This window comes from Lissotriton vulgaris, chromosome 5 (assembly GCF_964263255.1).
Source record: "Lissotriton vulgaris chromosome 5, aLisVul1.2, whole genome shotgun sequence".
In the NCBI taxonomy this organism is placed as follows: domain Eukaryota; kingdom Metazoa; phylum Chordata; class Amphibia; order Caudata; family Salamandridae; genus Lissotriton; species Lissotriton vulgaris.
Genome location: NC_141693.1, coordinates 1,922,161,389 through 1,922,186,230, shown reverse-complemented (window position 1 = coordinate 1,922,186,230; position 24,842 = coordinate 1,922,161,389). Strand labels below are relative to the sequence as shown.

The window sequence follows — 24,842 nt, the reverse complement described above, 5'->3', positions numbered from 1 at the left end:
GGCGAAGCTTCACGCTTCAGTAGACAACATGCATTGGGAGAAATCCGCTTGTTTAAGAGGGTTGTTTCAACTACAATAGTTCAGAGCTATAAATAGCTCGACCTAAAAACAAGCGTGAAACTGTTGCTTTCAATCAGAGAGCTGCAGTTCAGACCAGTGGCGCCAACTATTCAATAAATGTATGTGCACTCATATCCAGAAGTGAGTACATGATAACGGTAACAATGGTTTCATGTACTTTACAAAGGATTTTGTCACTTATTTCTGTTTGTGCCTATTTCAGAACGCACTCGTATTTTTCTTTGAGCTTTTATTAGCTTTCCTTCCATTTTATGTTTTAGGTTTTGCTGTGGTTCTAAAGATCCAATCAAATCAACAAGACATATTTGGATCTGGAGTTTCAAGAAAAAGCCACAGAGTGAACGAACACCAGAAACTAGGATGTGGCCTTATGGCCAGAGCTGAGCACTTTGGAACGGGAGAACCCAGAGTCTCTGCGTCGGCTCAACATCCTATGATTTAAGGCATATCACTTAATCATCCCGGGCTTATAAACAAATATTGCATTGTGTAATGTAACTGCTTGGGTTTAAAAACTGTTACTTGTACCATGTACTTCTCACTGCGGTGCTTTAATGTGACGCGTAATGTTAAATGTTGAATTTTGAACAGGCTTTAACATACTTTAACTGGACCTTAGCTTGGCTCTCCCTGTTAAGTGGCCCCTGAGGGCCAATGTTGGGCCCCTGTATTTGAAAGAAAGACGAGTGATGGACGGACAGTCATCCTTCAAGGAGGAGCAATGATATCTGACGCCAGGAGAATCTCGGGACGGGAGGTGGCGCGCAGAGGGCTGGACTGGACACAGGAAGCCCTGGGAAAGCCTGCGGGTGGCTGGAGGACGACCCAGCCCCACCGGCAGCATTGAGAGCGGACCTCAGTGCACTTATGCACAGATTCATCTCTGTAGAGAGGTATGGCTAGCGAGCGCTGGATCCGGAGATAAAATACGGGAATTTTTCACGAGTTCACTTAAAGAACTGCTTATGGCATACGGCGTTCTTTCAATTGTACACCGCTTGACAATATTATGCTGTAAAACAATGAGCTATTTGCCCTAAGTGAACCTGATTGCCCCTCCCCCGCCACTGCAGCCCCCTGCAGAGGTGGCGCTGCCTGTCTGCACTTGGTGCAGTTAGAGTTGGGTCTTAAAGCATGCTTCAGGGCAGCACCCGATCCCCCCTCTCCCGCCCCTTCAAGAGAGTAGGGAAGTCTTGAGGTCATGTGTGTTCCGGGTGCAGGCTTTGCCCACCTGACAGCAATCTGCACCCTACACATATGACCCACTTGGCGCTCACGGGAAAGCCCACACTGGGGACAGCGCCTCACTCCTGCTAATCTCCCCTCCAAGCACACATCTTAAGAACCAGGCGCCTTATTTCGGACTCCATGAGCAGAAGAGCAAAGCACACAAAGAATGGGTGAATACATCTTGACCCTTATATAGCGTGACCACCTAAACAAGAGGGAAAGATTTTCACTTCCGCCACTGGCACCAAAAGCCAAAATTCTGGGGGTCTAAACTACCTCTTGGCTTGTTTTCCCGTTATTTTAGTAACGCAGAGACATACTATGTATAATAGTACACATTAATCTACTTGCCATACGTCTTGACGTCAGCGGTTCTTTCATTTCGTTGCTTCCCCTTGAAATGGATCCAAAAGAACACAATCCCGCGAGTAGTGCGCGCGCACGCCACTGCGAGCCATGCCCTATTGATGTCTATTATGCGCACCAAGCGTTTAATAGACACCAATAGGCCATGGGCAGAACTATGCGCCTGCCTTTAGCCAATTGCGTGCAGTCTTTTAGAAAAAGACGCACGCAAAGGCCAATCACGTAGCACAAAAAGAATCGCACACGCACGAGCGTGTGCGATTCCTAGGTCAGCTTCGATTCACCGTTTTTCAACTCCTAAATGTCTCGCGCTGAATGAGCACTGCTACGCAGTGCACCGTTAGGCGCAAGACCTACAAAATGTAGGGTCCAGGAGATCGCTCTTGGAGTAAGTAGGGTGGATCACCAACTTTTTGAATTGTAGTACTAAAAGATCTTGCATAAGATGGTGAGCCGACGCGCACAGATTATCCAACAGGTGAATATTTAAGTCCCCTAGTACTGCGAAGGTCGATGATTCAAGACTATGAGCTGCTACAGTTTCGGGCAATTCCTGTGCAAATTGAGCTGCAGGCCCTGGAGGGCGGTATAAAAGCATACATGAGAAGGTCAATGTGTGGGAAAGTTTTCATGAAAACACAAAAAAGACTTTTGCAGCCTGTAATGGTGATGGAATATGATTTACACTGAAAGTGCTCTTTGAAAAGAATAGCTTCGCCCACCCTCTTTTTTCCCAGTTCGGTATTTTTGTGATCTATCTGACTAGCTGTCTTCCCATTGCCAAGTGTAGGAGAGTAGGGTCTGCTTCCTATGGTCACCCCCACTTTTTGCTGTGATTTTCTGGTTTTTTGACTTTAGTGTGGCTGTTGGCCTGCAAATCAGACCCACAGCCCAACTGTTCTCTCTCTAAATTGATACACATACTTTAGGTACATTTACGATTGGGTATTGGGTCACCTCTGTGAGCCCCTGTACAGTGTACCATAGGTACACAGGGCATAGGTGCATCCAAGGCCTACCAGGGGCTGCAGCATGTATTATGCCACCCCTGGCTGGCCCTCCAAACTGACACCACAGGCTGATCACTCAGCTTGGGTAAGGTGGTGTAATCACCCCTTACTTAGATATAGTATATCTATATCTACCACATATATAGACACATATGCACCTGTAAGTCACTCCTATGGTAGGCCTCGACAATCCTGGAGGCAGAGTGCTTGGTTTTATGTGGGAGGCTGCCCTAGCATGAGCTGAGCCCCTTTGCAGCTTTCGGAACCATCTCCTTATAGCTGTTCTATGATATAGCCATACCTTATACTCTTCAGTGCATTATAATCCTCGCGGTTAATGCTAACTTTCCTTTGGCTTTATCAAAACATGTTGTGTAAGGTGTCAAACACTTTGGAATACCCCCCCCCCCCCACCAGTTCTGGTGGCGGGGGTAGCATTCCACCCTTCTAGAGGGAGAAGGCACATAGTTACTGCTAAACCCGGTTAAAGTAAAACAGAGCCTCCGCATCACAAAATGGATGCTGCTGCCAAAGACACGAGTCTGACCTCCTGTTGCTGGGGGAAACTCCAGCAAGGTCGGCCTGGACAATAGGTTTCCTGTCCAGGGAGGTGCCAGCACCTCCCCAGACAGGGTTTTGTGTATTGGGGCAGGGAGGGCTGCATCAGCAGATGCTTTTTGAGACACTGCCTGGGGCGCACAAGGTTCTCCATGCATAGCCCGGTTCAAACCAGTTGCTGGGGCACTCCAGCCCCGCTCTGGTACGAAACTGGTCAAAGGGAAAGGGGTGTAACCACCCTCTTCCCAGGTCCACCCATAGGAGGGACCTAGCAGGTAATCCAGCCCCTTAAATCAGTATAAGTACAGGAGCTGTGTCCTGAGGACTTTAGATTATCCTGGAACGAAACTGTGATACAGAACTCTTGGACCTTCGACATTCTATTCTGACTAGAAGACGGAAGACATCTCCCTAGTGGTCAAGGAGTGACCACCCTGTGCAAACAGGCACCACCAGTAACTTGCCGGTCTGCTTTGTCGACGCTCCCACCGGAACCCGAAGACTTAGCGACACAGGAACTGGACTCTCAGACTTCTCTGACTCCGACCCACATCCACAGCAAAGCTGAGACCCGTGGCGGACATCCTGCATTTTGCTAACTGTATCGACTCCTGAGGTAACTCGAAGTTGTGCATTGGGGTACGAGAAACCCCAGACCCGAGTACCATTTGCCCCGAAGTTCAGCCCTCCACACTCCACGAGTGCCGCGTGGGGCCTGCTCCTGCATTTCAGCTCGACGCGTCTTCCCGGTTGCTGGCCCATTGGCTAGAAAGCCTCCTGAAGACATTCCTTTGAAATCAAACTGCTTTCCTGGTTGCTCCAGGCGTGCTCCAGCTTCCCTGCAAAAGAGAAGCTCCTCAGACCTTGCTAGTCTGCACCAAAGCCAATCTTCATTTCCTGCGTGGGTTGCATTTGCCAAGGCTTGTTGGGTCCAATCCGGATACCGACACCGCAGTCAACTAGATCCTTCGTGGGACAGCTCGAATCCAGCTCCTGGTTGTCGTCACCTCCTGGTCCTCGTGGCTGCAGAGACAAGCTTCACCTCTTCACCTGAGATCATCGCAACATCGCCTGGTTCCTTCCTGGTCACAGGCTAGTGACCCAGACTCTGTCCCCTCTGCTTTCAGGTTCTTCACATCTTCAATCCACCCGGACACTTTTCCTCTGGTCGCCTGCAGCATTTCTATGCAGATCTACATAGAAAACATAGACGAAACCTGACACCAAAAGGCACCTATGCACCTGGCTTCCCTGGGTGAGGTAACACGAGCACTCTGCCTTCCCTACTTTAGACTCGGACCTATCGATCCCAGATAGTAGCTTGGTGATGCCGCCATCTGAGATGACCGATAACCAAGACCTCTACTTGACAGAATTTACGTCGATCACGGTCAAGGAGACTCTTGAAGGTCTTACGAGAATAAAGTCAGGCTCCCCTACGGACCCTTTCCTTCCACGACTTTGCACGAAAATCATGCCCCTGCTAGCCGAGTCCCTTACAGCCATTTTTAATACCTCTCTGGAGCAAGCTGAGGTCCCTTCTAAGTGGAAGCAGGCCCAAGTAAAGTCTATCTTGAAGAAGCCATCGGATGATCCTGCTTTACCTTCCCACTACCGGCCAATATCATTGCTGCCTTTTTTTGGTAAGGTGTTGGAACTCCTTGTGAACAATCGGCTGACGGCCTATATGGAAGCCAGTGGAGCTCTTGACCCCTCCCAGTCTGGCTTTCGGGCTGCACACAGCACCGAGACTGCTGTTGTGAAGATTGTGGATAACATCAGACTCACGGTGGATAGGGGCGACTCAGCTGCACTCATCCTCCTAGACCTCTCCGCAGCATTTGACACCATCTCCCACGGTATTTTGAAACATCGGCTGTGGGAGATTGGTGTCCAAGGAGGGGCACTGGGTTGGATTGAGAATTATCTCACTGGCCGCCTTACCACCGTACGAGTCGACTCCCTGGCTGCCCGCAGCCGCCCGGTCACGGTAGGCGTGCTTCAAGGCTCGATTTTGAGCCCGCTGCTTTTTAATCTGTACTTGACACCTTTGGCTAAAATAATTAAATCTTTTGGCTTTGGAACGGTGTCATATACAGATGATACGCAGCTGCTGATCACATGCGGCATTGATCCTGCCGACACCTGTGTACGTTTTAAAAAATGTATGGTTGAGATCAGCAGCTGGATGCAGGTGAATAAACTCCAACTCAATACGGGCAAGACCGAAATTATTTTGTTCGGAAAAGCAGACAGATGTTGGACGCCAGAGTGGTGGCCACCCGAGTTGGGAGCCTGCCCGGCCCCCAAGTCGGTAGTCCGGAACCTTGGAATTATAATGGACAGCGCTCTGTACTTGAAAAATTATGTAGCCAAGGTGACGGGCACTTGCTATGGTATAATGCGTGGCCTCAGAAAGATCTTTAAATGGCTTCTCCTTGAAGCCAGGAAGCAGTTGGTTCAGGGCCTGATTATTAGCCATCTTGACTATGGTAACGCCATGTACCACGGCCTGAACGAGGACCTGCTGACTAAATTACAAACTAGATTAGTGGCGGCGGCGGCTAGATTAGTGCTGGATCTGCCGCCTAGAACGGCCTCCGCTCCTTGTCTGAAACAAATACACTGGCTCCCCATACGGCAAAGAAGTCAATTCAAGATCTTATGTTTGACCCACAATGCACTGTATAAAAAGGGGCCCGGTATCTTCCAAAAAACTGAACTGGTATGTCCCCAAGAGGTCCCTAAGATCTAGCAACAAGTTTTTACTAATGCAACCTCGCGTGCGAACCTCTAGGCATGGGTAGCGCTCTTTTTCATTTCTCGCACCTGCACTCTGGAATAAGTTACCTTCTTTCTATTAATCAGCATAAGCAATTTCGTAAAGCCTTGAAAACATGGCTTTTTCCTTAGCAGGGGCCCTTGTTCTTTGTTGTGATGCCCTTTCTGTTTTTGTCTTTTCTTACCCGGTTCTTATGCTGCAAGCGCCTTGAGACCTTGCAGTGATAATGGCGCTCTATAAAAACCTATGACATTGACATGGACTGGTGCTCCCGTGGGTATTGACTCTCCAAGTGTCCTAGTCTAAAGGGGTTTTGTCGTAGTCCATCCGGAAGTGCCCTTAAATAGTAACTTTGTTAATTTTTATGTTTCCCATTATAAGTCAATATTAACTTGTGAATGTGTTTAGAAACTGCACGCGTCTCCCGGGGGCCTCCTACTTCCTAAACTTTGGTTGTTTAGTGTAGCCCCAGCGATGCCCTAGGCCTACTCACTATTTCTGTTGTGGTTCTTATACCACTATTTTAGTATATGGTTTGTGAGGCCCCTAGGGCATTACCGTATTTTGTGCACCTTATCGTATGCTAATTGTGTAACTTGTGATGTACTTTTACCTCTGACCTCATAAAGAGTGCAGAGGGGTTGTGTTTAGAATAAATACATATATATTTGATATATACCTTGTGTGGTGTCCTTTCATTTGGTATTCAAGGGATTATAATTGGTAAAACAGCTTGCTTCACATGCTCTGTGAAGTCTTAGCCTATGACTACTGATTCATGCTACCACTAGGATAGCTTGTCTATAAGGTTGACGTTACAACCACAATCAATAAGGGTCGATTAGACTGGTGCAAGGTGCCCACTAGAACTAGTGGACATCATATGCCAGGCTAACTTCTCACACCAAGTTTCCGTTAAGAAGAGGGTGTCTGGACTTTGTTCTCCCAGTAGAGTAATATCTCAAACTTTTTTTTTAGGGAGAGACAGACTGTTTACTAGAAACATTCACCATTCCTGCGTAGACTGAATGGAAGCTGCCAAGTTTGGTAAATTCCTTCCGCCATAAGCTTCCTGGAGTATCATGGTGGGGGTACAGTTAAATGAATAATTACAATGTGAGCACTTACTTGGCTGTGACATTGGGTTCAGGGAACGACAGCACATTTCCTTGGATGCCAACATAAGGACCTTCAATTTCCTTTTTAGTATAATGTTTCCATTTCCCCTGCGAAGGACACGGGTTTCTAGCCCCGGCCGGGCGCAGGTGGGCTTGCCTTAGGAGCGTGTCCGCTGCGCATCAACCAAGATGGCGTCCACTCAAGTGCTATTGAGGCGAACTGGCACTGCACACGGCCAGGGAGTCCCAGTCTCCAACATGCCCTAGGGCACTAAATCGAAGCAACAATGGCTGGTAAGTCTGGTCAGAATGCTGATCAATGTCAAAGGTTATCCCCAGTACAGAGATCTGGGCCTAAATCCATCGTTATTTTGTATCCTATGCCATTCCAGTTTAAAGCCAGCCATATGCAAATCAGTCTTGACCCTGTTCCCTGTGGAAACAGTCTAGCCCGAACTCCCAGGCCAGGTCCTGCCTTGACCAGAAACAAGCATCCTGGGACTGGTCTTGGGGCGTCGCCCCTCATCAGCCAGGCTAGCTTGACTCCAGTGGCATGGAGAGCACGGGTCCATTATCTCCTTGTGTTTGCGTTTTTCGCCCTAAGTTGTCAGGGTATGACCAGACACGGGTCCCTAGCTCACTTTGCCACATGATTCAAGCTAGCCTGGCAGATGAGGGGTATTACCCGAAACCGGTCACAGGATGCTTGTTTCCAGTTCAGGGAAGACATGGCTTGGCAATTCGGGCTGGACTGTTCCCATGAGGCACAGAGTCAAGACTGATTTGCATATAGCAGGGTCTGAACTGAGGTGGCAAAGTGAGCTAAACAACGATGATGGATTCAACCCAGATCTGTGACTGGGAGAGTGTGTGAAAAGCTTTAGCACTCCATCCATTATCTCTTGTATTTGCATTGCATCTAACGACATCAAACAATTAGTGCAAAAAAAAACAATTTAAAATATAATAAAAGTACCCCAGAAAGCATCTAAAAAAGTGAGTTTACTTCTAGTGTGGGACTGTAACATGGAATAAAGAACCTACTGTACCAAATTCTGATTGTGACTTGGAATAAAGAACACACATGTACCAGATTGTGATTGTACAATGGAATAAAGAACCAACCTGTACCGGATTGAGATTGTAATATGGGATAAAGAATCTACCACCGGTACCAGATTGTGATTGTAACATGGGATCAAGAACCCACTGTACCAGAGTGATTGTAGCATGGAATAAAGGACATACCTGTTCCTGAGAGCAATTTTAATTTGGAAGAAAGAACCCACCTGTACGTGATTGTAACATGGAATAAAGAACCAACCTGCACCACATTGTGATTGAAACATGGTGGTTCTTAATTACTGTCTCTTCTAGAGGGGCAGGGCTTGCCTCACACTGTCTTTCATGTGGGGAGAGAACATGTCTCAGATTGTATCTCCTGAAGAGTGAGGACATGTCTCACTTTGTGTTTCCTGAAGAGTGAGGACATGTCTCACTTTGTGTCTCCTGAAGCATGTGGACATGTCTCACTTTGTGTCTCCTGAAGCATGTGGACATGTCTCACATTGTGTCTCGTGAAGAGTGAGGATGTCTCATATTGTGTGTCCTGGAGGGGGGAGGACATTATTTAGTATCTGGAGAGCAAGGTCAGATTCTGGAGACAATGTGGTACTTTCATAATCTGTGATTGTGACATGCAATAAAGAACCGGCCTGTATTGTATTGTGATTTTAACATAGAATAAAGAATCAGGGTCGGATTGTAACATGGGATAAATAACCCACATGTAACAGATTGTGGTTGTAACATGGAATAAGGAACCCATCTGTCCCAGATTATGATTGTACTATGGAATAAAGATCTGGCCTGTATCAGATTGTAACTTTAACATGGGATAAAGAACCTATCACCAGTACCAGATTAAGTCTGCTTAGCTCTCAAAACATAACTTAAAAGCAACTGAATGCGATTGGTGTATTAGGGCACAAGCCCCCCTCACAGAGACTACTGAATGTCATCTTGATGGCAGGCCCCTCCATACAGTGCAACTCAATGTGACTCCTGACTCTAGGGACTGCATATTCAACGGTCCCTTAGGTGCAACCTGCCCTTTGGGTGAGGGTGGGGGTGGGAAGAATGGACATTCCATATTACTGGGTCCAGAGTGCAACTCCTAATGCCGGGAAGAGAGCCCCACCCCCCCCTCACAGGGTCTACAAGGTGTTACTCTTCACTTTGTGGGCAAGGGTCCCTTACAGTTCAAACTGAGTGTGACTTATCCTCCTCCAGGGGTTACCACAGAGGATCTATTGAATGTGCCTCATGTTCTGAAGGGGGCAGGAAGAAGACAGCCCCTCACAAGGACACTCAGTGCGATTCATCATTTTGGAGGGGACCCCATAAATGTGCCACCGAGTACTGAAAGGTGCAGTTGGGCTAAAGAGGCCTCCTGACTGGGTCCACCGAGTAAGACTAGCCCTCCCGGGCTGGAGGGGAAGAGGCCCACTTACAGCTAAAACTGTGTTACTCTTTTGCGTGGAGAAACAGAGGTGGGTTACTTGGTTCACTGAGTGTGATGCTTTCTTCTGAGGTCAAGGTGCGGAAACCCACTGAGGGTCCACAGATTTACCTTGTCCTTCATGCATGAGAAATCCACATGCGCTCATAGGGGTGGAGGCTGGGGTCCGCTTACAGGTAAAACTGTTTGCATGGAGTAGGAGGGGAGTTTACTTGGTCCACCGAGTGGGACTCTTTCTTCTGAGGTTGAGGTGGGACCTCACCAAGGATCCACAGATTGTAACTCACCCTCCTTGCATGAAAAGCCCTATTGGGGCCATGAGTTCAACTTGCACTCCTAGGGGAGAGAACCCCTCACAAGGTCCACTGAGTGTCTCCCATACTCCTGATGTCTCTCTGGGGGTGCGCAGAGTGTGTATGATTCATGCTTCCAGGGAAAGGGCCATGTGTGAGCCATTCGCCATGGGAAGAGTCTCCCTTATTGAGTGAAGAGTGATGCGTCCTCCATGGGAAGAGACTCTTTATTGGATGAAGGGTGACACGTGCTCTGTGGGAAGAGGCCCCCTTATTGGGAAAGGCGTGATATGTCATCCACGGGAAGAGGCCTATTTATTGGGTGAAGAGCGACTCGTTCTTAATAAGAAGAGCCCCCCCCCCCCATTGGGCAAAGAGTGACTTGTCCTCCCGGGTGAGGGATCCTCACAATATCCACTGAGTCAGAATCATACACCCTTACAGGATCCACTGGGTGAGACTCTTTTCTATGGGGCCTCTAACAGGGTCTATTTTATGTGTATTATTCTCCATGGGAAGAGGCTACCTTATTGGGTGAAGAGTGACTCGTCATCCATAGGAAGAGGCTCATTTATTGGGTGAAGAGTGATTTATCATCTGTGGGAAGAGGCCCTTTTATTGGGTGACGAGTCATTCTTCATCCAATAAAGGGGTCTCTTCCCTTGGGTGAAGGGGTCTTCTTATTGGGTGAAGAGTGACTCGTCCACCAAGGGAATCAAGTTTAAAAGTGTAAATTTAAGAGAAATGTACTTGGATAAAAATCTCTAAGATTCACAAGAACAATTAAATCAGAACATAATACATCAATTACATACAAATTGAGAGATATTGGTTATTAAAACGAAAGCATCTAAGCAATAATGATCGATACTGTGTCCCATCACATACTGATCCAACGCTTAGAGGAAGCTGGAGTCACAGACATCGCTCTCCAGTGGTTTTGATCCTTTTTGTCAGATCGAACCTTCAAAGTGGCAATACCACCAGGCCAATCTACCATCCATCCCCTGGAGCTGGGAGTCCCACAGGGCTCCTCGTTGAGCCCCACAATGTTCAACCTCTATGTGAAACCGCTAGCTGCAGTCGTCAAACAGTGGGGTTTGACGATGACCTCATATGCTGACGACACGCAGCTGGCGGTGACATTTAGTGGAGACCCTGAGGTGGAGGCTCCCAGATTCCGTGCGGGTCTTGTGGCAGTAGCAAGCTGGCTTCGCACCAACTGCCTTCAGTTGAATGCCACCAAAACGGAGGTGTTGGTGTTAGGGAAACACGCTGAGCTATGGGGAAACCAGTGGTGGCCACCAGAGCTGGGCGTTACTCCGATCCCAGCCTCTGGAGTGAAAAATCTAGGCATTTGGCTGGACCCCGCGCTCACTTTCACGGACCACACTAAGAAGGTGGCCGCCACGTGCTATGGCATCCTGCGGGGCATAAGGCCGGTTTTAAAGTACTTTGATCCCCCCACCAGGCAGCTCGTGGTCCAGGCATCGATCTTATCCCGGCTGGACTACACATACTGATCGTCACACAGTTCACTTTACAAAATTCTCTAACTTCAGTAACAGAAAGTAAATGTAGAGAGACAAACTGACTTTTGACCTCGGTCTCTGAAAGAGCAAAAATGTGACAAGCCAACAGGTTTTAAAGGCAGCTTTATGCTCATTCACTTTGTGAGCAAGCAGGCCACCTTTTGTCAGCTAGCCAGAATGGGCGAGTATGCCCTAAAAATAACTTGCCCCGATTAAACCTGGCTCGCTATTGAGACTGGGCGAGTGGATTTTTCGAACCCTGTGTGGCTCATTTCCATTAACAATCCCCATCCAGACCTTCTGCAAATTCCATTCCTGGGCCTGCCATCTGGTGGGGCGCCCAGGAAGAGGGGGTAGGTCTGGCTGGCATTCCTTGCTGTCCTGCTTTCTTTGAAGTCCAGTTTTATTTACATACTCCCCCCTTCTGACCTATTCCTTGCAGCTGCAGAGCTCTCCCCACCATATAAGCTTTGCTCATGCAGGCCACTTATCACCTCATCAAAGAAGCTTGACTATGCCTGTTAAGGCTGACACGTTCGCTAATCAGGAGAGGCTGCTAGAAGACTGGATTTTGTTTCACAGAAAAAGCCGTATAACTTCTCTTCTGCAATATTTATGATACATTCAACAGGGGCAAATCATTGAATTTATCATTACCAATCTTTTGAATCCTTGAATGATATTTATACTAAAATAAAATATTTCAATATTAGCCTATGAAGCGAAGTATCTACAATAGGGAAAAGGGATATGGTCAGTTTTCACTCACTAGGGCATATAAAAGACCTTTATAAGGTCCCTGCATATAGCACCTAGGGGAGACTTTAGGAGTGACACATGTAAAAATAAGGTAGCGTACCACTTTTGAAGTACGTTTTATTCCAAAGTCAAATTTGCATGCATTTTACTTTTAAAGACAGCCTGCAAAGCAGGCCTGCCTTTAAAAGTGACAGCCGGCAAAACAAAAGTGCACACTCCAGAGCAGGAAGTCTACTGGGCCTCTAAACCTCCCGGCCCTATTATATACTAGGGACTTAAAGGTAATTTGAATCCCTCTTGCGCTATTATATACTAGGGATTTAGAGGAGTCTGTCATTGCCAATTGTAATTATACCCATTTACCACATACCTTTTTTAATCAGAGCACTGGCCCTGGTGTAGTGTAGTTCCTTTAGCACCCCTGCAGGACCTGCGCTTTTGGATAACATACACTGTGGGTAGGCTGACTCTGTGCACCCCCACTGCGTATGTTGGCATGGTTTGCATTAGCTAGCTCACAATGCCACTAGAATCTCCTTTTAGCAGAGAGATTAGTATTTGGCAATCTCAGAAGATAACAACCCAGATTCCTCAGACTCTTGGAAACAATATACTACTTTTCACCCAGACACTCGTGCTTGCTCATTTGGTCTCAGAGAGATACATGGAAGAAACAGTTGAGCTTGATTACAATAAGAATTTATTGCACTGTTCTACTACGAGAAGCTATTTATGATTTGGCCAGGCCCACAATCAAAAGGGAACACAAGGGGTTCATGTTTTTTGTTAGACCAGATTATGCCCATGTAATTGTCGAACGCAGGTGGAGAATGCGACAACTTTTCACTCCCTTCGAAAAAATCGGAGCAACAGTTTTCCTGCAAAATCCAGCTTGCTTAAAAATAGTTTACAGGGGAACAACGAGAAGCTTCACAAGCGAAATCCAGGCAAAGTCCTACTTAAAGGAAATCTCAGAGACAGGAAAACGAAATACTGGCAAATAGTAAAAAATCTTTAAACCAAAAGAAAATGTAGAAATACTAAGACACTGAGACAGCGGTGCTAATATGTAGGCACTTTAGAAGCACGATCTTGTAAGAACATGGGACCCAATCTGGAAGGGCAGGGGGTAGGAAATTGCTAAACTTTGCTAATCAAAATATGATTTTAATATTTGGTTATTATCGAAAGCATAGAGAATTGTCCGATTTCACAATTGATCGTCCGCCGCCCTCCAATGATTATATTTTATGTACACATGGCCAGGTCACAGGGTGAGCTGAAGCGCACGGATTATACGGACGCCCTCACCGGGGTACACTGGGACCCAGGACGCCTCATTGGGTGGTAAGGGTGGGGAGGAGGGCCAAGGGGGAGGAAGGGAGGGGAAGGAAGTGGGGGGGGGGAAAGCAAGTGAGGAAACAAACTCAAGAGGGTAGCTAAAGGGCCTGGAAAAAAGCTAATAAACTAAAAGGATATAAATTCGCCAGGTGAAGAATAATAGTTAAAAAAAACAAGCATGGCTACAACTCGAAGAAAGTTAAACAAGGGAGATGGCTAGACTAAGAATCGTTTCATTTAATATTTGTGGCCTTAATGACTTAAAAAAGAGGCAAACGGTAGCGGAAGGACTGCATGCTATGGAGGCTGATCTAGTCTGCTTACAGGAGACGCATATAGAGGGGGGACAACAACACTTGATAAAATCACTAGGGTACCAACTCATAACCGCTTTCACACAGGGAACACGAACAAAGGGGGTGGCCATCTTTGCAAAAGGGGAGGCTTACAATTTAACCGATCAATTGCAGACAAATCAGGAAGATGGGCCCTTACACAGTGCCATTACAATAACGGGCTAAATTTAGTAACGTTATGTACAGTTTACGGGAATGTGGGGGATGATCCAGATATTCTGCTGAATACCTCCAATGAGCTGGTACATTGGCCCTTACCTCTAATTGCATGTGGCGACCTTAACCTCCACCTACCAGGGGATTGAACCTCGTGCCCCGAATTTAAATACCAAGGGAGGAAACCAAAAGTCTTTAGAGCATTCAAAGACCTTTGCGAACTACATGGCCTGTCGGGTGGATGGCAAATGGGTCACCCCGGGGACCCTGGATATACATACTTGTCTCACCCACACTTACGCCATGCCCGGCTGGACTACATACTCATCTCAAATTCAATCAGGGACAGCTGCACCATAAGGAAGCTCCTGAGGGTACTATCAGACCATAACCCATTAGAATTAAATATAACATGCAGCAAAGGAACTCCAACTATAAGATCTTGGACTTTTTAAAGAGCTTTTTTTAGAAATGAGGAATATTGCAGACTCATGAGAGTGGTCATCATCTTTTTTAAAAATTAATCTGGGTAGCGCACGTGTTGAGGTAGTATGGGATACGATGAAGGCCGGCATTAGTGTGGAGACACTTCAATTCTCAGTCAGGACAAATAGAAAAGGCAAAGAGCAGTTAGCCACGCTACAACAGAACTTGAATAGAGCGGAGGCAGAACTGATCACAGCCATACAAACAGGTCAGGCTACGGGTGAATTAGCTCAAGTAGCCATCGCCAGAAACAGAATATCAGAGATCTTTACGAAAGCCATTACCAAAGCTATGATTTACAAAGAAAAATCGTATGAGCTCAGCGAACAAGTGGGACACCAGCTAGCAGTACGTACAAGGGAGGAGATGACTGCTAATATGATTAAGTCCATTAAAGACCTTGATGGCGTGCTGAGATCAGAGGCGTCTGAAATTAGAGCGGCTTTTCAAAAGTATTATCTAGAACTGTATAAGGAGCCGGTAAGGGACCAAGAGGACCCGGGGGAATATCTAACTCAAGACTTGAGCGTGTGCTTGGAGCAAGAGGACCAAGATGGATTAGATTCCCCCCTCAGCTGGGATGAAATATTACTATCCTTGAAATCATTGGCAGCTGGCAAAGCAGCAGGGGTGGATGGGATCCCCGCAGAGTTTTATGTAGAATTTGCATATCAACATAAAACTATTTTGATGGAGCTCTTCAAATCCTTGCTCCAGGGTGGAAATCCACCTCCATCTTTGTCCACCGCGAAGATTATTATCTTCTTGAAGAAAAATAAAATGGGCTCTTATCGGCCTATAACGTTGATTAACGGCCACTCTAAGATTTACTCCAAACTCCTTGCTGGGCGATTAGCACCGATAATCCATAAGATTGTAGCAACCCGCCAACACGGGTTTATCCCCGCCAGATTAACAATCGATCATGTACAGAGAGTGATTTCTGTATTTGACCATGCAGAGACTACAGGAGACCCTATGGCCCTTATCTTACTGGACGCGGAAAAAGCGTTTGATAGGGTCTCCTGGAAGTTTCTATGGGCAGCCTTGTCAAACCATGGAGTAACTAGTGGATTTATTAAGGCCATTCAAGGACTCTACGTGAACTCCAGTTGCGATAAATGGGACCATGTCTGGGAGCTTTATGATTACGAGGGGAACCAGACAAGGGTGCCCCTGTTCGTCTCTCTTATTTGCGGTGTATATCGATAATTTTATCTGCAAACTTGATAGCCATCCTCTTGTGCCACCCATTCTGATCAATAATTATGAAACTAAAATACTAGCTTACGCTGACGATATAGCTTTAGTTACCACCGATCCGAACAAGGTTATTAAGATTGTGGAGGTGGAGGCACTGCGATTCGGTAACACCCCCGGATATAAATTAAATACAGGGAAAACTCAGATTGTTATTAATGATTATTAATGATAAACTACAGATGAGGGACAATAGGGTAGTAGAGCATGCTGTTTATCTCAGTATAAGCTCCAAGGTAGATAATATTGTGCAGATAAATCTTGACCCATTAATTGGCCACACCAGGAAAGATCTGATTAGACTGGATAATTTACACTTGACCATTGGCGGCAGGTGCAATATGATTAAAATGTTGTTCTTACCTAGATTTTTATACTTTTTCAGAACGATTTGTCTTGAGTTCCCTCCACAATATTTTAAAAATATTGAAACTCTGCTTTCTAAATTCATCTGGGGGTTTAAGAGACCTCGAAGGGCTCTGAAATGGATTATGCTACCAATGGATAGAGGGGGGCTAGCTATACCAAATTTTAGGATTTATTACTGGGCAACGGTGGCCAAACACTGTGTGAATCTGATAGCTAATGAACGAAGTAATCGCTCAATCCCAACCCCACAGGAAATGATACTGGGGGATAGAAGTAATGGGTGCTTATGGCGCCATGTTAATGACAATTATTTTAAGAAAACAAAACTACCCGGCATATATAAGGTATGGATCAATATCCGCAAACGGTTAGGGCTGGGGCGTTATTCTTGCTATACCCCCGTCAGTGGTAACACCGATCTCCCAAAGATCTTCCAGGATGCATGCATGTCTAGGTGAATCGCGAAAGGGATTAGCCAGCTGGGTTGTTTCTTTACAGCAAATCGGTTGAAAAGCTTCTCAGAGCTTCGTACCGACTATAACATCAGCAATAGGGATTTCTTTAAATACTTACAGATTAGGGATTTTTTAATCAAGGAAAATGGGGGGGGGGGGTGAGTAAAATTTCAAACAAATGCAGCAATAGATAATTTGAGTATGGAAGCAACTCCTAGAATTGGGGAAATCTACAAGAATTGTAATAGTGCTTTACCAGACGACTTAGATAAGCATTATGTTAGGGGGCAGACTAATCTATCGGTGCAGGCTGCAACCCCTGCACGTGCGCTGGTGCTCTCGCAAACATGCCTTATGTCAATTAAACTGCAGGCGCAATTTTATAAAAAAAATTTCGACCTATATTACACCCAATATAAAATTGCCAAATGGACCACTGGACAGGGAACTACTTGCCCACGCTGCTCACTGGCTGAAGCCGATATCATTCATATATTTGCCACTTGCTCAGCCTTTTATTATCTGAGGATAGATATATCCAACTTTCTATCTGAGATATTCCATTCAAGAACGACTATCTCTTCTGAAGAAATCTTACTAGGATTGACGGGGATTGATCGGCCAACACACCATCAGGGGTTGATCTTTGTAGCTATGGCTGCTCTTAGACTGTGCATAGCCTCTTCATGGCTGGACCCACAACCACTGACCTTCTCGCAATGGAGGGCTAGATTACTCGCAATATGTAGTGTCGAGGTGGCTATATATAGAAATAAAGGGCTAAAAAAAAAAAAAATGAAAACGAGGCATGCAGATATGGGGACCACTGCTACAGTGGATACAAGATCACGCATAGGGGCTGAATATATGCTGTAGGGGGTATTGCGATAGAATTAGAGGGACTTTAAATTCGGGTCTAGCTATTAATATATTCAAATATGTTTATGACGCTGCCTGTTTTTTTTTTGTTTTCTTTTTATGTATATGTTATTCTGGCTTCACACTTCGCAAAATTTGCATGTATTAATTTTCTTGGATGCTTTTGTATTATTCTTTGGATCAACTCGAATGTGTATCATGAACTTGGTCTTGGTGGGGGAGGGGAGGGAGTTTGTATTAAATGTCAAAAATGTGAATAAAAACTTTTAAACAAAAAAAAAAGAATTTATTGCACTGTTGTTCTTCTGGTGTAACATATATGTGCTGCTACAACTGTAGCAGAGATAGAAGATCAGCATGAAAGTGAATAAAAGGGAATAGTACAGTTCTACTTTTTTGCAATAGTCATGAACATATACATGAATATAAAATGCATTTATCAAATAAAGCGCATACTCCTACGATGCATGTCTAGATGTACCCAAGTGTACCTAGCTTGTGAGTAGGTGCGAAAGAGCTAATATGCCTAGGAGCCAAGAATCCCGCTAGGATTTAGTCGAACCCCATTACCTGAATAATGAGAGTGTGGGACCTCGTCCTGGTCTCTAGTTGGACACCCAGCAAGGGATGTTTAGACCAATATCAGCTGGAGCGACTGCAGGCAGGAGCCTCAGTGTCTCTGGTCAGTATGTCGGCCTTGAAGTCTCAGTTCCCTCCAACTACTGATAGCAGGAGGTGCTGTATTTATACAGCCCTTGTGAGTGTGCTAGCCATTGTTTAGTATGAGGATGACGTATGGGATTAAACCTTGTGCGTACATAGGAGAGGTGAAGTGTGAAACGTAGGGGAGATGATGTAGGAAAGGGGTACGATGTTCCTTGGACCTATATTAGAGTACAGATATGAAACATAACACTGGGTCTGGTTAGCATAGGCCAGGGCAATCTCAGAGTCAGAAAACCAGCATCTAGGGGTCCCAATTGGGGCAGAAAATAGGGGGAGAGGGGGCGCACTACAAAAAGACAGGATTCCTCACAGCATGTGAACAAGTCAATCCAAAATTTAAGCGAGTGCGGTTTCTCCATTTACACGCAACCTACCTGAGGCCAAACCAATGGACTATGAAATACCCCGCCAGATCCGCAGTTTGCTGCAGATGCAAGCATCCTTCTCTATCAAAATGTGCCTCTTGGGTGTGATGCCAGAAGGAAATGCTGCATAATGAAAACCTGAATTTTGGCGCTGAGTATAATGTTGGCGAGGAGGCACATTGCAATACAGTGGGTGAGGATTAAGGCCCGAAGGAAAAGCCTGGAATGCAGAATTATTAGAGTGGGCAGTAGCAGAGTAGCAACTTCCTTAGGCTTAGATATCCTAGAAACCACATCTAACTGGCTAATATTATTAGCTTAATGTATGGACAGGAAGGTTCTGCGCCCAACCCTTCAAGAGTGCCAATGCCCGGCCACACTTTGGCCTTTGGCTGTTCGCAGCATGCTGTTGGTCAGTACTTCCTCGTCCCGGGAAGCCTCTACCCCAACCAGCCTAGCACCGCCTTCGTGTCCAAAGTATGCCCTAATTTACTACTGTCCCAGTCCAGTGGCCGTCTTATCCTTTTTAGGTCACGCATGGGCAGCGCATTTGCTGCTCTCGAGCCATGCTGTATTAGGGTATGGACTTGAAGCCACACCCACTCTCCACCCATATTTTTCATTGGCTTGTGTAATTTTCTTTCGTAAATGTTGGCTTCTAATTGGTTAATAGGCTTGTTAGTCCATCTTAATTAAGTACCGCTTGTCTTCATTTGTAACCTCCCATGAGGACTTGCTCTTTTACTTTGGTTGTTACACAGTACTTTTATTTTAGTCTGTAAGCACTCTTATTTAATTAATTCCTCATACTGCAGGCACAACATACTTTCCTCCAACATTCAGAGTGCGATGCACGCTTTCACCTTCATTGTAGCGTCCGTGCCACATTTATTATGTAAAACGGCAATCAAACATCCATTTCTTATTTTATAACAGTGCACCATGCCACACTTTCACTTTCATGCAGCAGCCCTACATGCCTGCCAGCACTGCACCGTACCGGACTCACATGACAACCCCCCTCTCCCGCCCCCACTGCTCAGCAGCAGAAGCCAGGACCAGCAATGCAGGAAGAGGAGCGGTCAACAAGCAAGGTAAATAAGCTGCATCACTGACATGCGCATTACCATCCTGCTAAAAATTAGTAGAGCACATCTCCTCGTCGTTCCGCGACACGCCCACACATGGCAGGCGACACAGTACCGTATCGCGCCACACAGTTTGGAAAGCTCTGCTCTACATGGTATGCAACTTAATATTTGCTTACTCAAACTCCCTGTGCCTGTACCAGGCCTTTCTGAACTCATTTATTATGCCAGTTTTCCCCTAGGTATTATTTTTTTTTCCTGAGCTATCCCCTGCCAACCTTCATTCACTCCTACTGAATTTCTGTTGTCATATCCTGTCACTTACTTTTATGGTAAATGTTCCACTGATAAATGCTATAGTAAAACGATAGCTATATAGCTATATCATCGCAAAGGAATCACTGAAAAAGAGGCAACTATGTCCACTAGATCGATAACTATAGTTTCAATACTACAGTATTTTTTTTTATTGGTTCCTATGTGTCTATCTATTGCATATCTTTGTTTATGTTCACAAACGTGTTGTGTCTTTGATTTTACAATTATATTTTATTCAGAAGATATTCACAAGGGATTCTGATGTAATGATTTTTTATTTTTTATTTATCTCATTCATTACCTTTTTCTTGTCTTTCCTTGTATCGGGTTATGATCACCGTCTGTTTTGACATACAGTTTTGACTTTGTAAGCCATTGTATGGCCCTGATGAAGAGACCTTGATGTTGTGAAACAGGTGTTGGCCAGTTTTTGGTCAAAAAAATAAAAACAAAAGATTTGAATGAAAACAATTATTTTTTAAACAACCTATTTGTCTGTAGACTTCAAACTAAGTTTGTCTTTTCTATGATTATCTCTGGTGGCTAAGGGGAAGCGATGCTCACTTTTGAAGTCTTCCCTGTCAGATGATTAAAACCTCAAATTTCCCCTTTGTCTTAGTTATTTATTTGCAAATGATTGGCTGTCAGTTCAAAGTGAAAGCGCAGCATGGGACGATTTTCCAAAAATAGCATATGCATTGCAATGGGTCTCGATTTGCAAACGTTTAAGCCTTTGGTATTGTCATGTACAATGCCAATAGCTCAACATCTCGTAAATGCGCGACCTATTTCATTGCAAATGCATGTTAACACTTACAATGTTTAAGCATGCATCATAACCACTGCTGCCTGTTTTACAGGAGTAACCACTCCACCTCAACATAGCCACATCATTACTGCTGGAAGAATGAAAGTAATAGAACAAAGAGTATCCGGATGACAGCAACATTTCATATTAATGATCAATGCTGCAACTTTACCTAGCGAGATCAGCGCTCGGTGAATTTCCTTCATCAAGTTCCCATAAAGCTCCTTCTGCCATTCTTGTAAAAGATTCCAATCGTCCGCAGAGAAACAGCAAGAAGCATTGCAAATGGGAACCTGTGTCTGAAACAAAAAAAAACGTTGTTTCTATCTTGGCTGCTACGCTCTGTGTTCATCTTAAATAGATTGAACTTAATGTTAACTTTACACCACATTCTGCCCTCTTCTTTTTAATGAAAGCAGAGATGGATACACTTAAGACTGTTTTGTAAATTAAAAAGGCGTAATGAATAAACTGACTGGGAGGGGCTGAATACCACTTTCAAATATGAAACAATAGATTAAATAATAATAGTTTCAACACTCAGTGCCTGATTACAAGTGGGTCCTTAAAGGACAATCCCCTCACACGCACCTATTTGCAAAGGGATTGCAGCTATAAACAAAGGTGTTTATTGCATGTAGTAATTACAGGGGGCGATAAGGTTTTGCTCCATTAAATTTTGCAGATTAAATGTGTAGGGAATTATTAGGGAACATGAATTGATGGCATGGGACCGGATTCCATTTTGCAGAACAGTCATGAAATCCATTTTAGACCGGCAGTGTTGATCATTCCCATGAACTGATAGCCCATTTGTTCACATGGGCAATGCGTGGCATGGTTCCCAGACGGTGAACCAAGGCTGGTTTTGACTGGATGTGTTAAGCTCCTGGCGTAGCACGTACAAACAGCAAAGAGATGCAATCACTGGATGGCACAAGGGTACACACATATTTTGAAAAGAGACAGTGGACATATCCTTGTATTGTAAGTACTGCCTATGCTGGGCTTCCATCCCCCATGCCCCACACCTGCGCCACGAAAAGTAATGTAATGGGGAGCCGCTGCCAGCAGTCAATTGGTTAAGGGAGCTGTGGGTAGAAAAAGTTTGGGAACCGCTGCTCTACAACAAACCGATCTCACCTCCATGGGACCTCGGGGCGGCTCTTCAATGGGATTTTGCGATTACCGGCTGGAAAAGGCGGGCAGGTGATTAGAGACAGGAGCCTGGAAGTGCACGACACCCTCTCCTTGCTGAGCACAGTGGCATCTACTACTATTACTTCCCGAGAGCTACTTTCTGCGCATGTCCGGGAGATAAGTGTCATGTACCACTGCGCATGCTCGCAAGTAAGAGCTGTGTCTTACTAGGTGGCGCAACTGGAAGATCCTTACACCAAGGAGTTTATGACACTAGGCATGCCCACACAAGAAGTGACCTATCTTACTGCGCATGCCCGGTATACATCGCGTCTTACTGCGCATGATCGGAGAGAAGGTCACTTTTTGGGAAATAGATAATTAAAGGGGCAGTAGCATCAAGGGATCAAAGTACCTGGGCGGAAAGATACACAAGCATTTGCAATGCAATAGGTCTCGCATTAGGAAAGTTTGAGCTATTGGACTTGTAAATGACACATTTTTTATTTATGTGTTGGTTTTGAAAATAGCAAAATGAATAGCTTTGTCATTTACAATGCCAATACTTTTATCTTTTGCAAATGTGACACCTATAGCATTTGTAATGCAACATGTTTTGTATTTACGTGACTTAGATGTATTGATATTACAAATAACAATGGCTTTTAATTTTTTTAAATAATTAATACTTAAATAAAAGTTATTGTAATTTATAATGGCAATAGCTTAAACTTTTGTCAATAACTTTTGTGAAGATTATGTTCAGTGTATTTTATTGTGACAAAAATCCAAGAACAGAAGTGAAATATTAACATCTTTTTGTGACATTTGTAATAAAGCTTGAAACATTGAGAGAACATATTTGAAACAGTTGTTGTTGAATGGTTTCACAGATTGATACTGTGGTGGCGCTGAGTGATGTTGTGGTGTGATGTTGTGGCATTCAGTGATGCTGTGGTAGAGCATAGTGATGTGGTGTGCCCCTGAGTGATGCTGTGGTGGTGCCATAGATAGAGTGAGGACGATAGATAGATAGAGTGAGGGCGATAGATAGATAGAGTGAGGGCGATAGATAGATAGAGTGAGGGCGATAGATAGATAGAGTGAGGGCGATAGATAGATAGATAGAGTGAGGGCGATAGATAGATAGAGTGAGGGCGATAGATAGAGTGATGGCGATAGATAGAGTGAGGGCGATAGATAGATGTGTGTGGTTGTGTGTGTGTGGTTGTGCGTGTGTGGTTGTGCGTGTGTGGTTGTGCGTGTGTGGTTGTGCGTGTGTGGGTGTGTGTGTGTAGTTGTGTGTGTGTGTGTAGTTGTGTGTGTGTGGTTGTGCGTGTGTGGTTGTGCGTGTGTGGTTGTGCGTGTGTGGTTGTGTGTGGGTGTGTATGTGTAGTTGTGTGTGTAGTTGTGTGTGTGTGTAGTTGTGTGCGTGTGTGGTTGTGTGTGTGTGGTTGTGTGTGTGTTTGTGTGTGTGTGTGTGTGTGTGGTTGTGTGTGTGTGGTTGTGTGTGTGTGTGGTTGTGTGTGTGTGGTTGTGTGTGTGTGGTTGTGTGTGTGTGTGGTTGTGTGTCTGTGGTTGTGTGTCTGTGGTTGTGTGTCTGTGGTTGTGTGTCTGTGGTTGTGTGTCTGTGGTTGTGTGTCTGTGGTTGTGTGTGTGTTTGTGTGGTTGTATGCGTGTGGTTGTATGCGTGTGGTTGTATGCGTGTGGTTGGATGTGTGTGGTTGTGTGTGTGTGGTTGTGTGTGTGTGTGTAGATGTGTGTGGTTGTGTGTGTGTGGGTGGTTGTGCGTGTGTGGTTGTGTGTGTGTGGTTGTGCGTGTGTGGTTGTGTGTGGGTGTGGTTGTGTGTGGGTGTGTGTGTGTGTAGTTGTGTGTGTGTGTAGTTGTGTGTGTGTGGTTGTGTGTGTGTGGTTGTGTGTGTGTGGTTGTGTGTCTGTGGTTGTGTGTCTGTGGTTGTGTGTCTGTGGTTGTGTGTCTGTGGTTGTGTGTGTGTTTGTGTGGTTGTATGCGTGTGGTTGTATGTGTGTGCTTGTATGCGTGTGGTTGTATGCGTGTGGTTGTATGTGTGTGGTTGTATGTGTGTGGTTGTGTGTGTGTGGTTGTGTGTGTGTGGTTGTGTGTGTGTGGTTGTGTGTGTGTGGTTGTGTGTGTGTGTGGTTGTGTGTGTGTGTGGTTGTGTGTGTGTGTGTTGTGTGTGTGTGTGTTGTGTGTGTGTGTGTTGTGTGTGTGTGTGGTTGTGTGTGTGTGGTTGTGTGTGTGTGGTTGTGTGTGTGTTTGTGTGTGTGTTTGTGTGTGTGTTTGTGTGTGTGCGGTTACAGAAGGATGTATGTGGAAGAGAGCAGCACATCAGCACAGGAGAAGAGAACAGGGAGTTAGAGAAGGAGGCGGTGGAAGGGAACAGCGGATCAGTACGGGAGAAGAGACCAGGGAGTTGGAGAAGGGGGCAGCGTGGAAGAGAGCAGCAGATCAGCACAGGAGAAGAGACAAGGGAGTTAAAGAAGAAGGCGGTGGAAGAGAGCAGCAAATCAGCACACGAGAAAAGAACATGGAGTTAAAGAAGGAGGCGGGGTGGAAGAGAGCAGCAGATCGGCGCAGGAGAAGAGAACAGGGAGTTAGAGAAAGAGGCGAATGGAAGAGAACAGCAGATTAGCGCAGGAGAAGAGAACATGGAGTTAAAGAAGGAGGTGGGGTGGAAGAGAGCAGCAGATCAGCACAGGAGAAGAGAACAGGAAGTTAGAGAAGGAGGTGGATGGAAGATAGCAAAAAGATCATCACAGGAGAAGAGAACAGGGAGTTAGAGAATGAGGCATGTGGAAGACAACTGCAGATCAACACAGGTGAAGA

General features: G+C 45.4%; 1 protein-coding gene across 1 annotated transcript in view; it reads right to left on the bottom strand.

The window, feature by feature from the left end:
• The window catches only part of LOC147717731 (uncharacterized), a 93,954-nt gene extending 71,789 nt beyond the window's left edge, over positions 1-22,165 (bottom strand). Inside the window, exons 1-2 of the mRNA XM_086924510.1 lie at positions 22,001-22,165; positions 21,030-21,156 (exon numbers count right to left, since the gene is read on the bottom strand). Coding sequence (XP_086780636.1) covers positions 21,030-21,156; positions 22,001-22,006 — 133 coding nt within the window. The 5' untranslated portion in view covers positions 22,007-22,165. The remainder of the gene's footprint in view (positions 1-21,029; positions 21,157-22,000) is intronic.
• Positions 22,166-24,842: the final 2,677 nt, after the last annotated feature.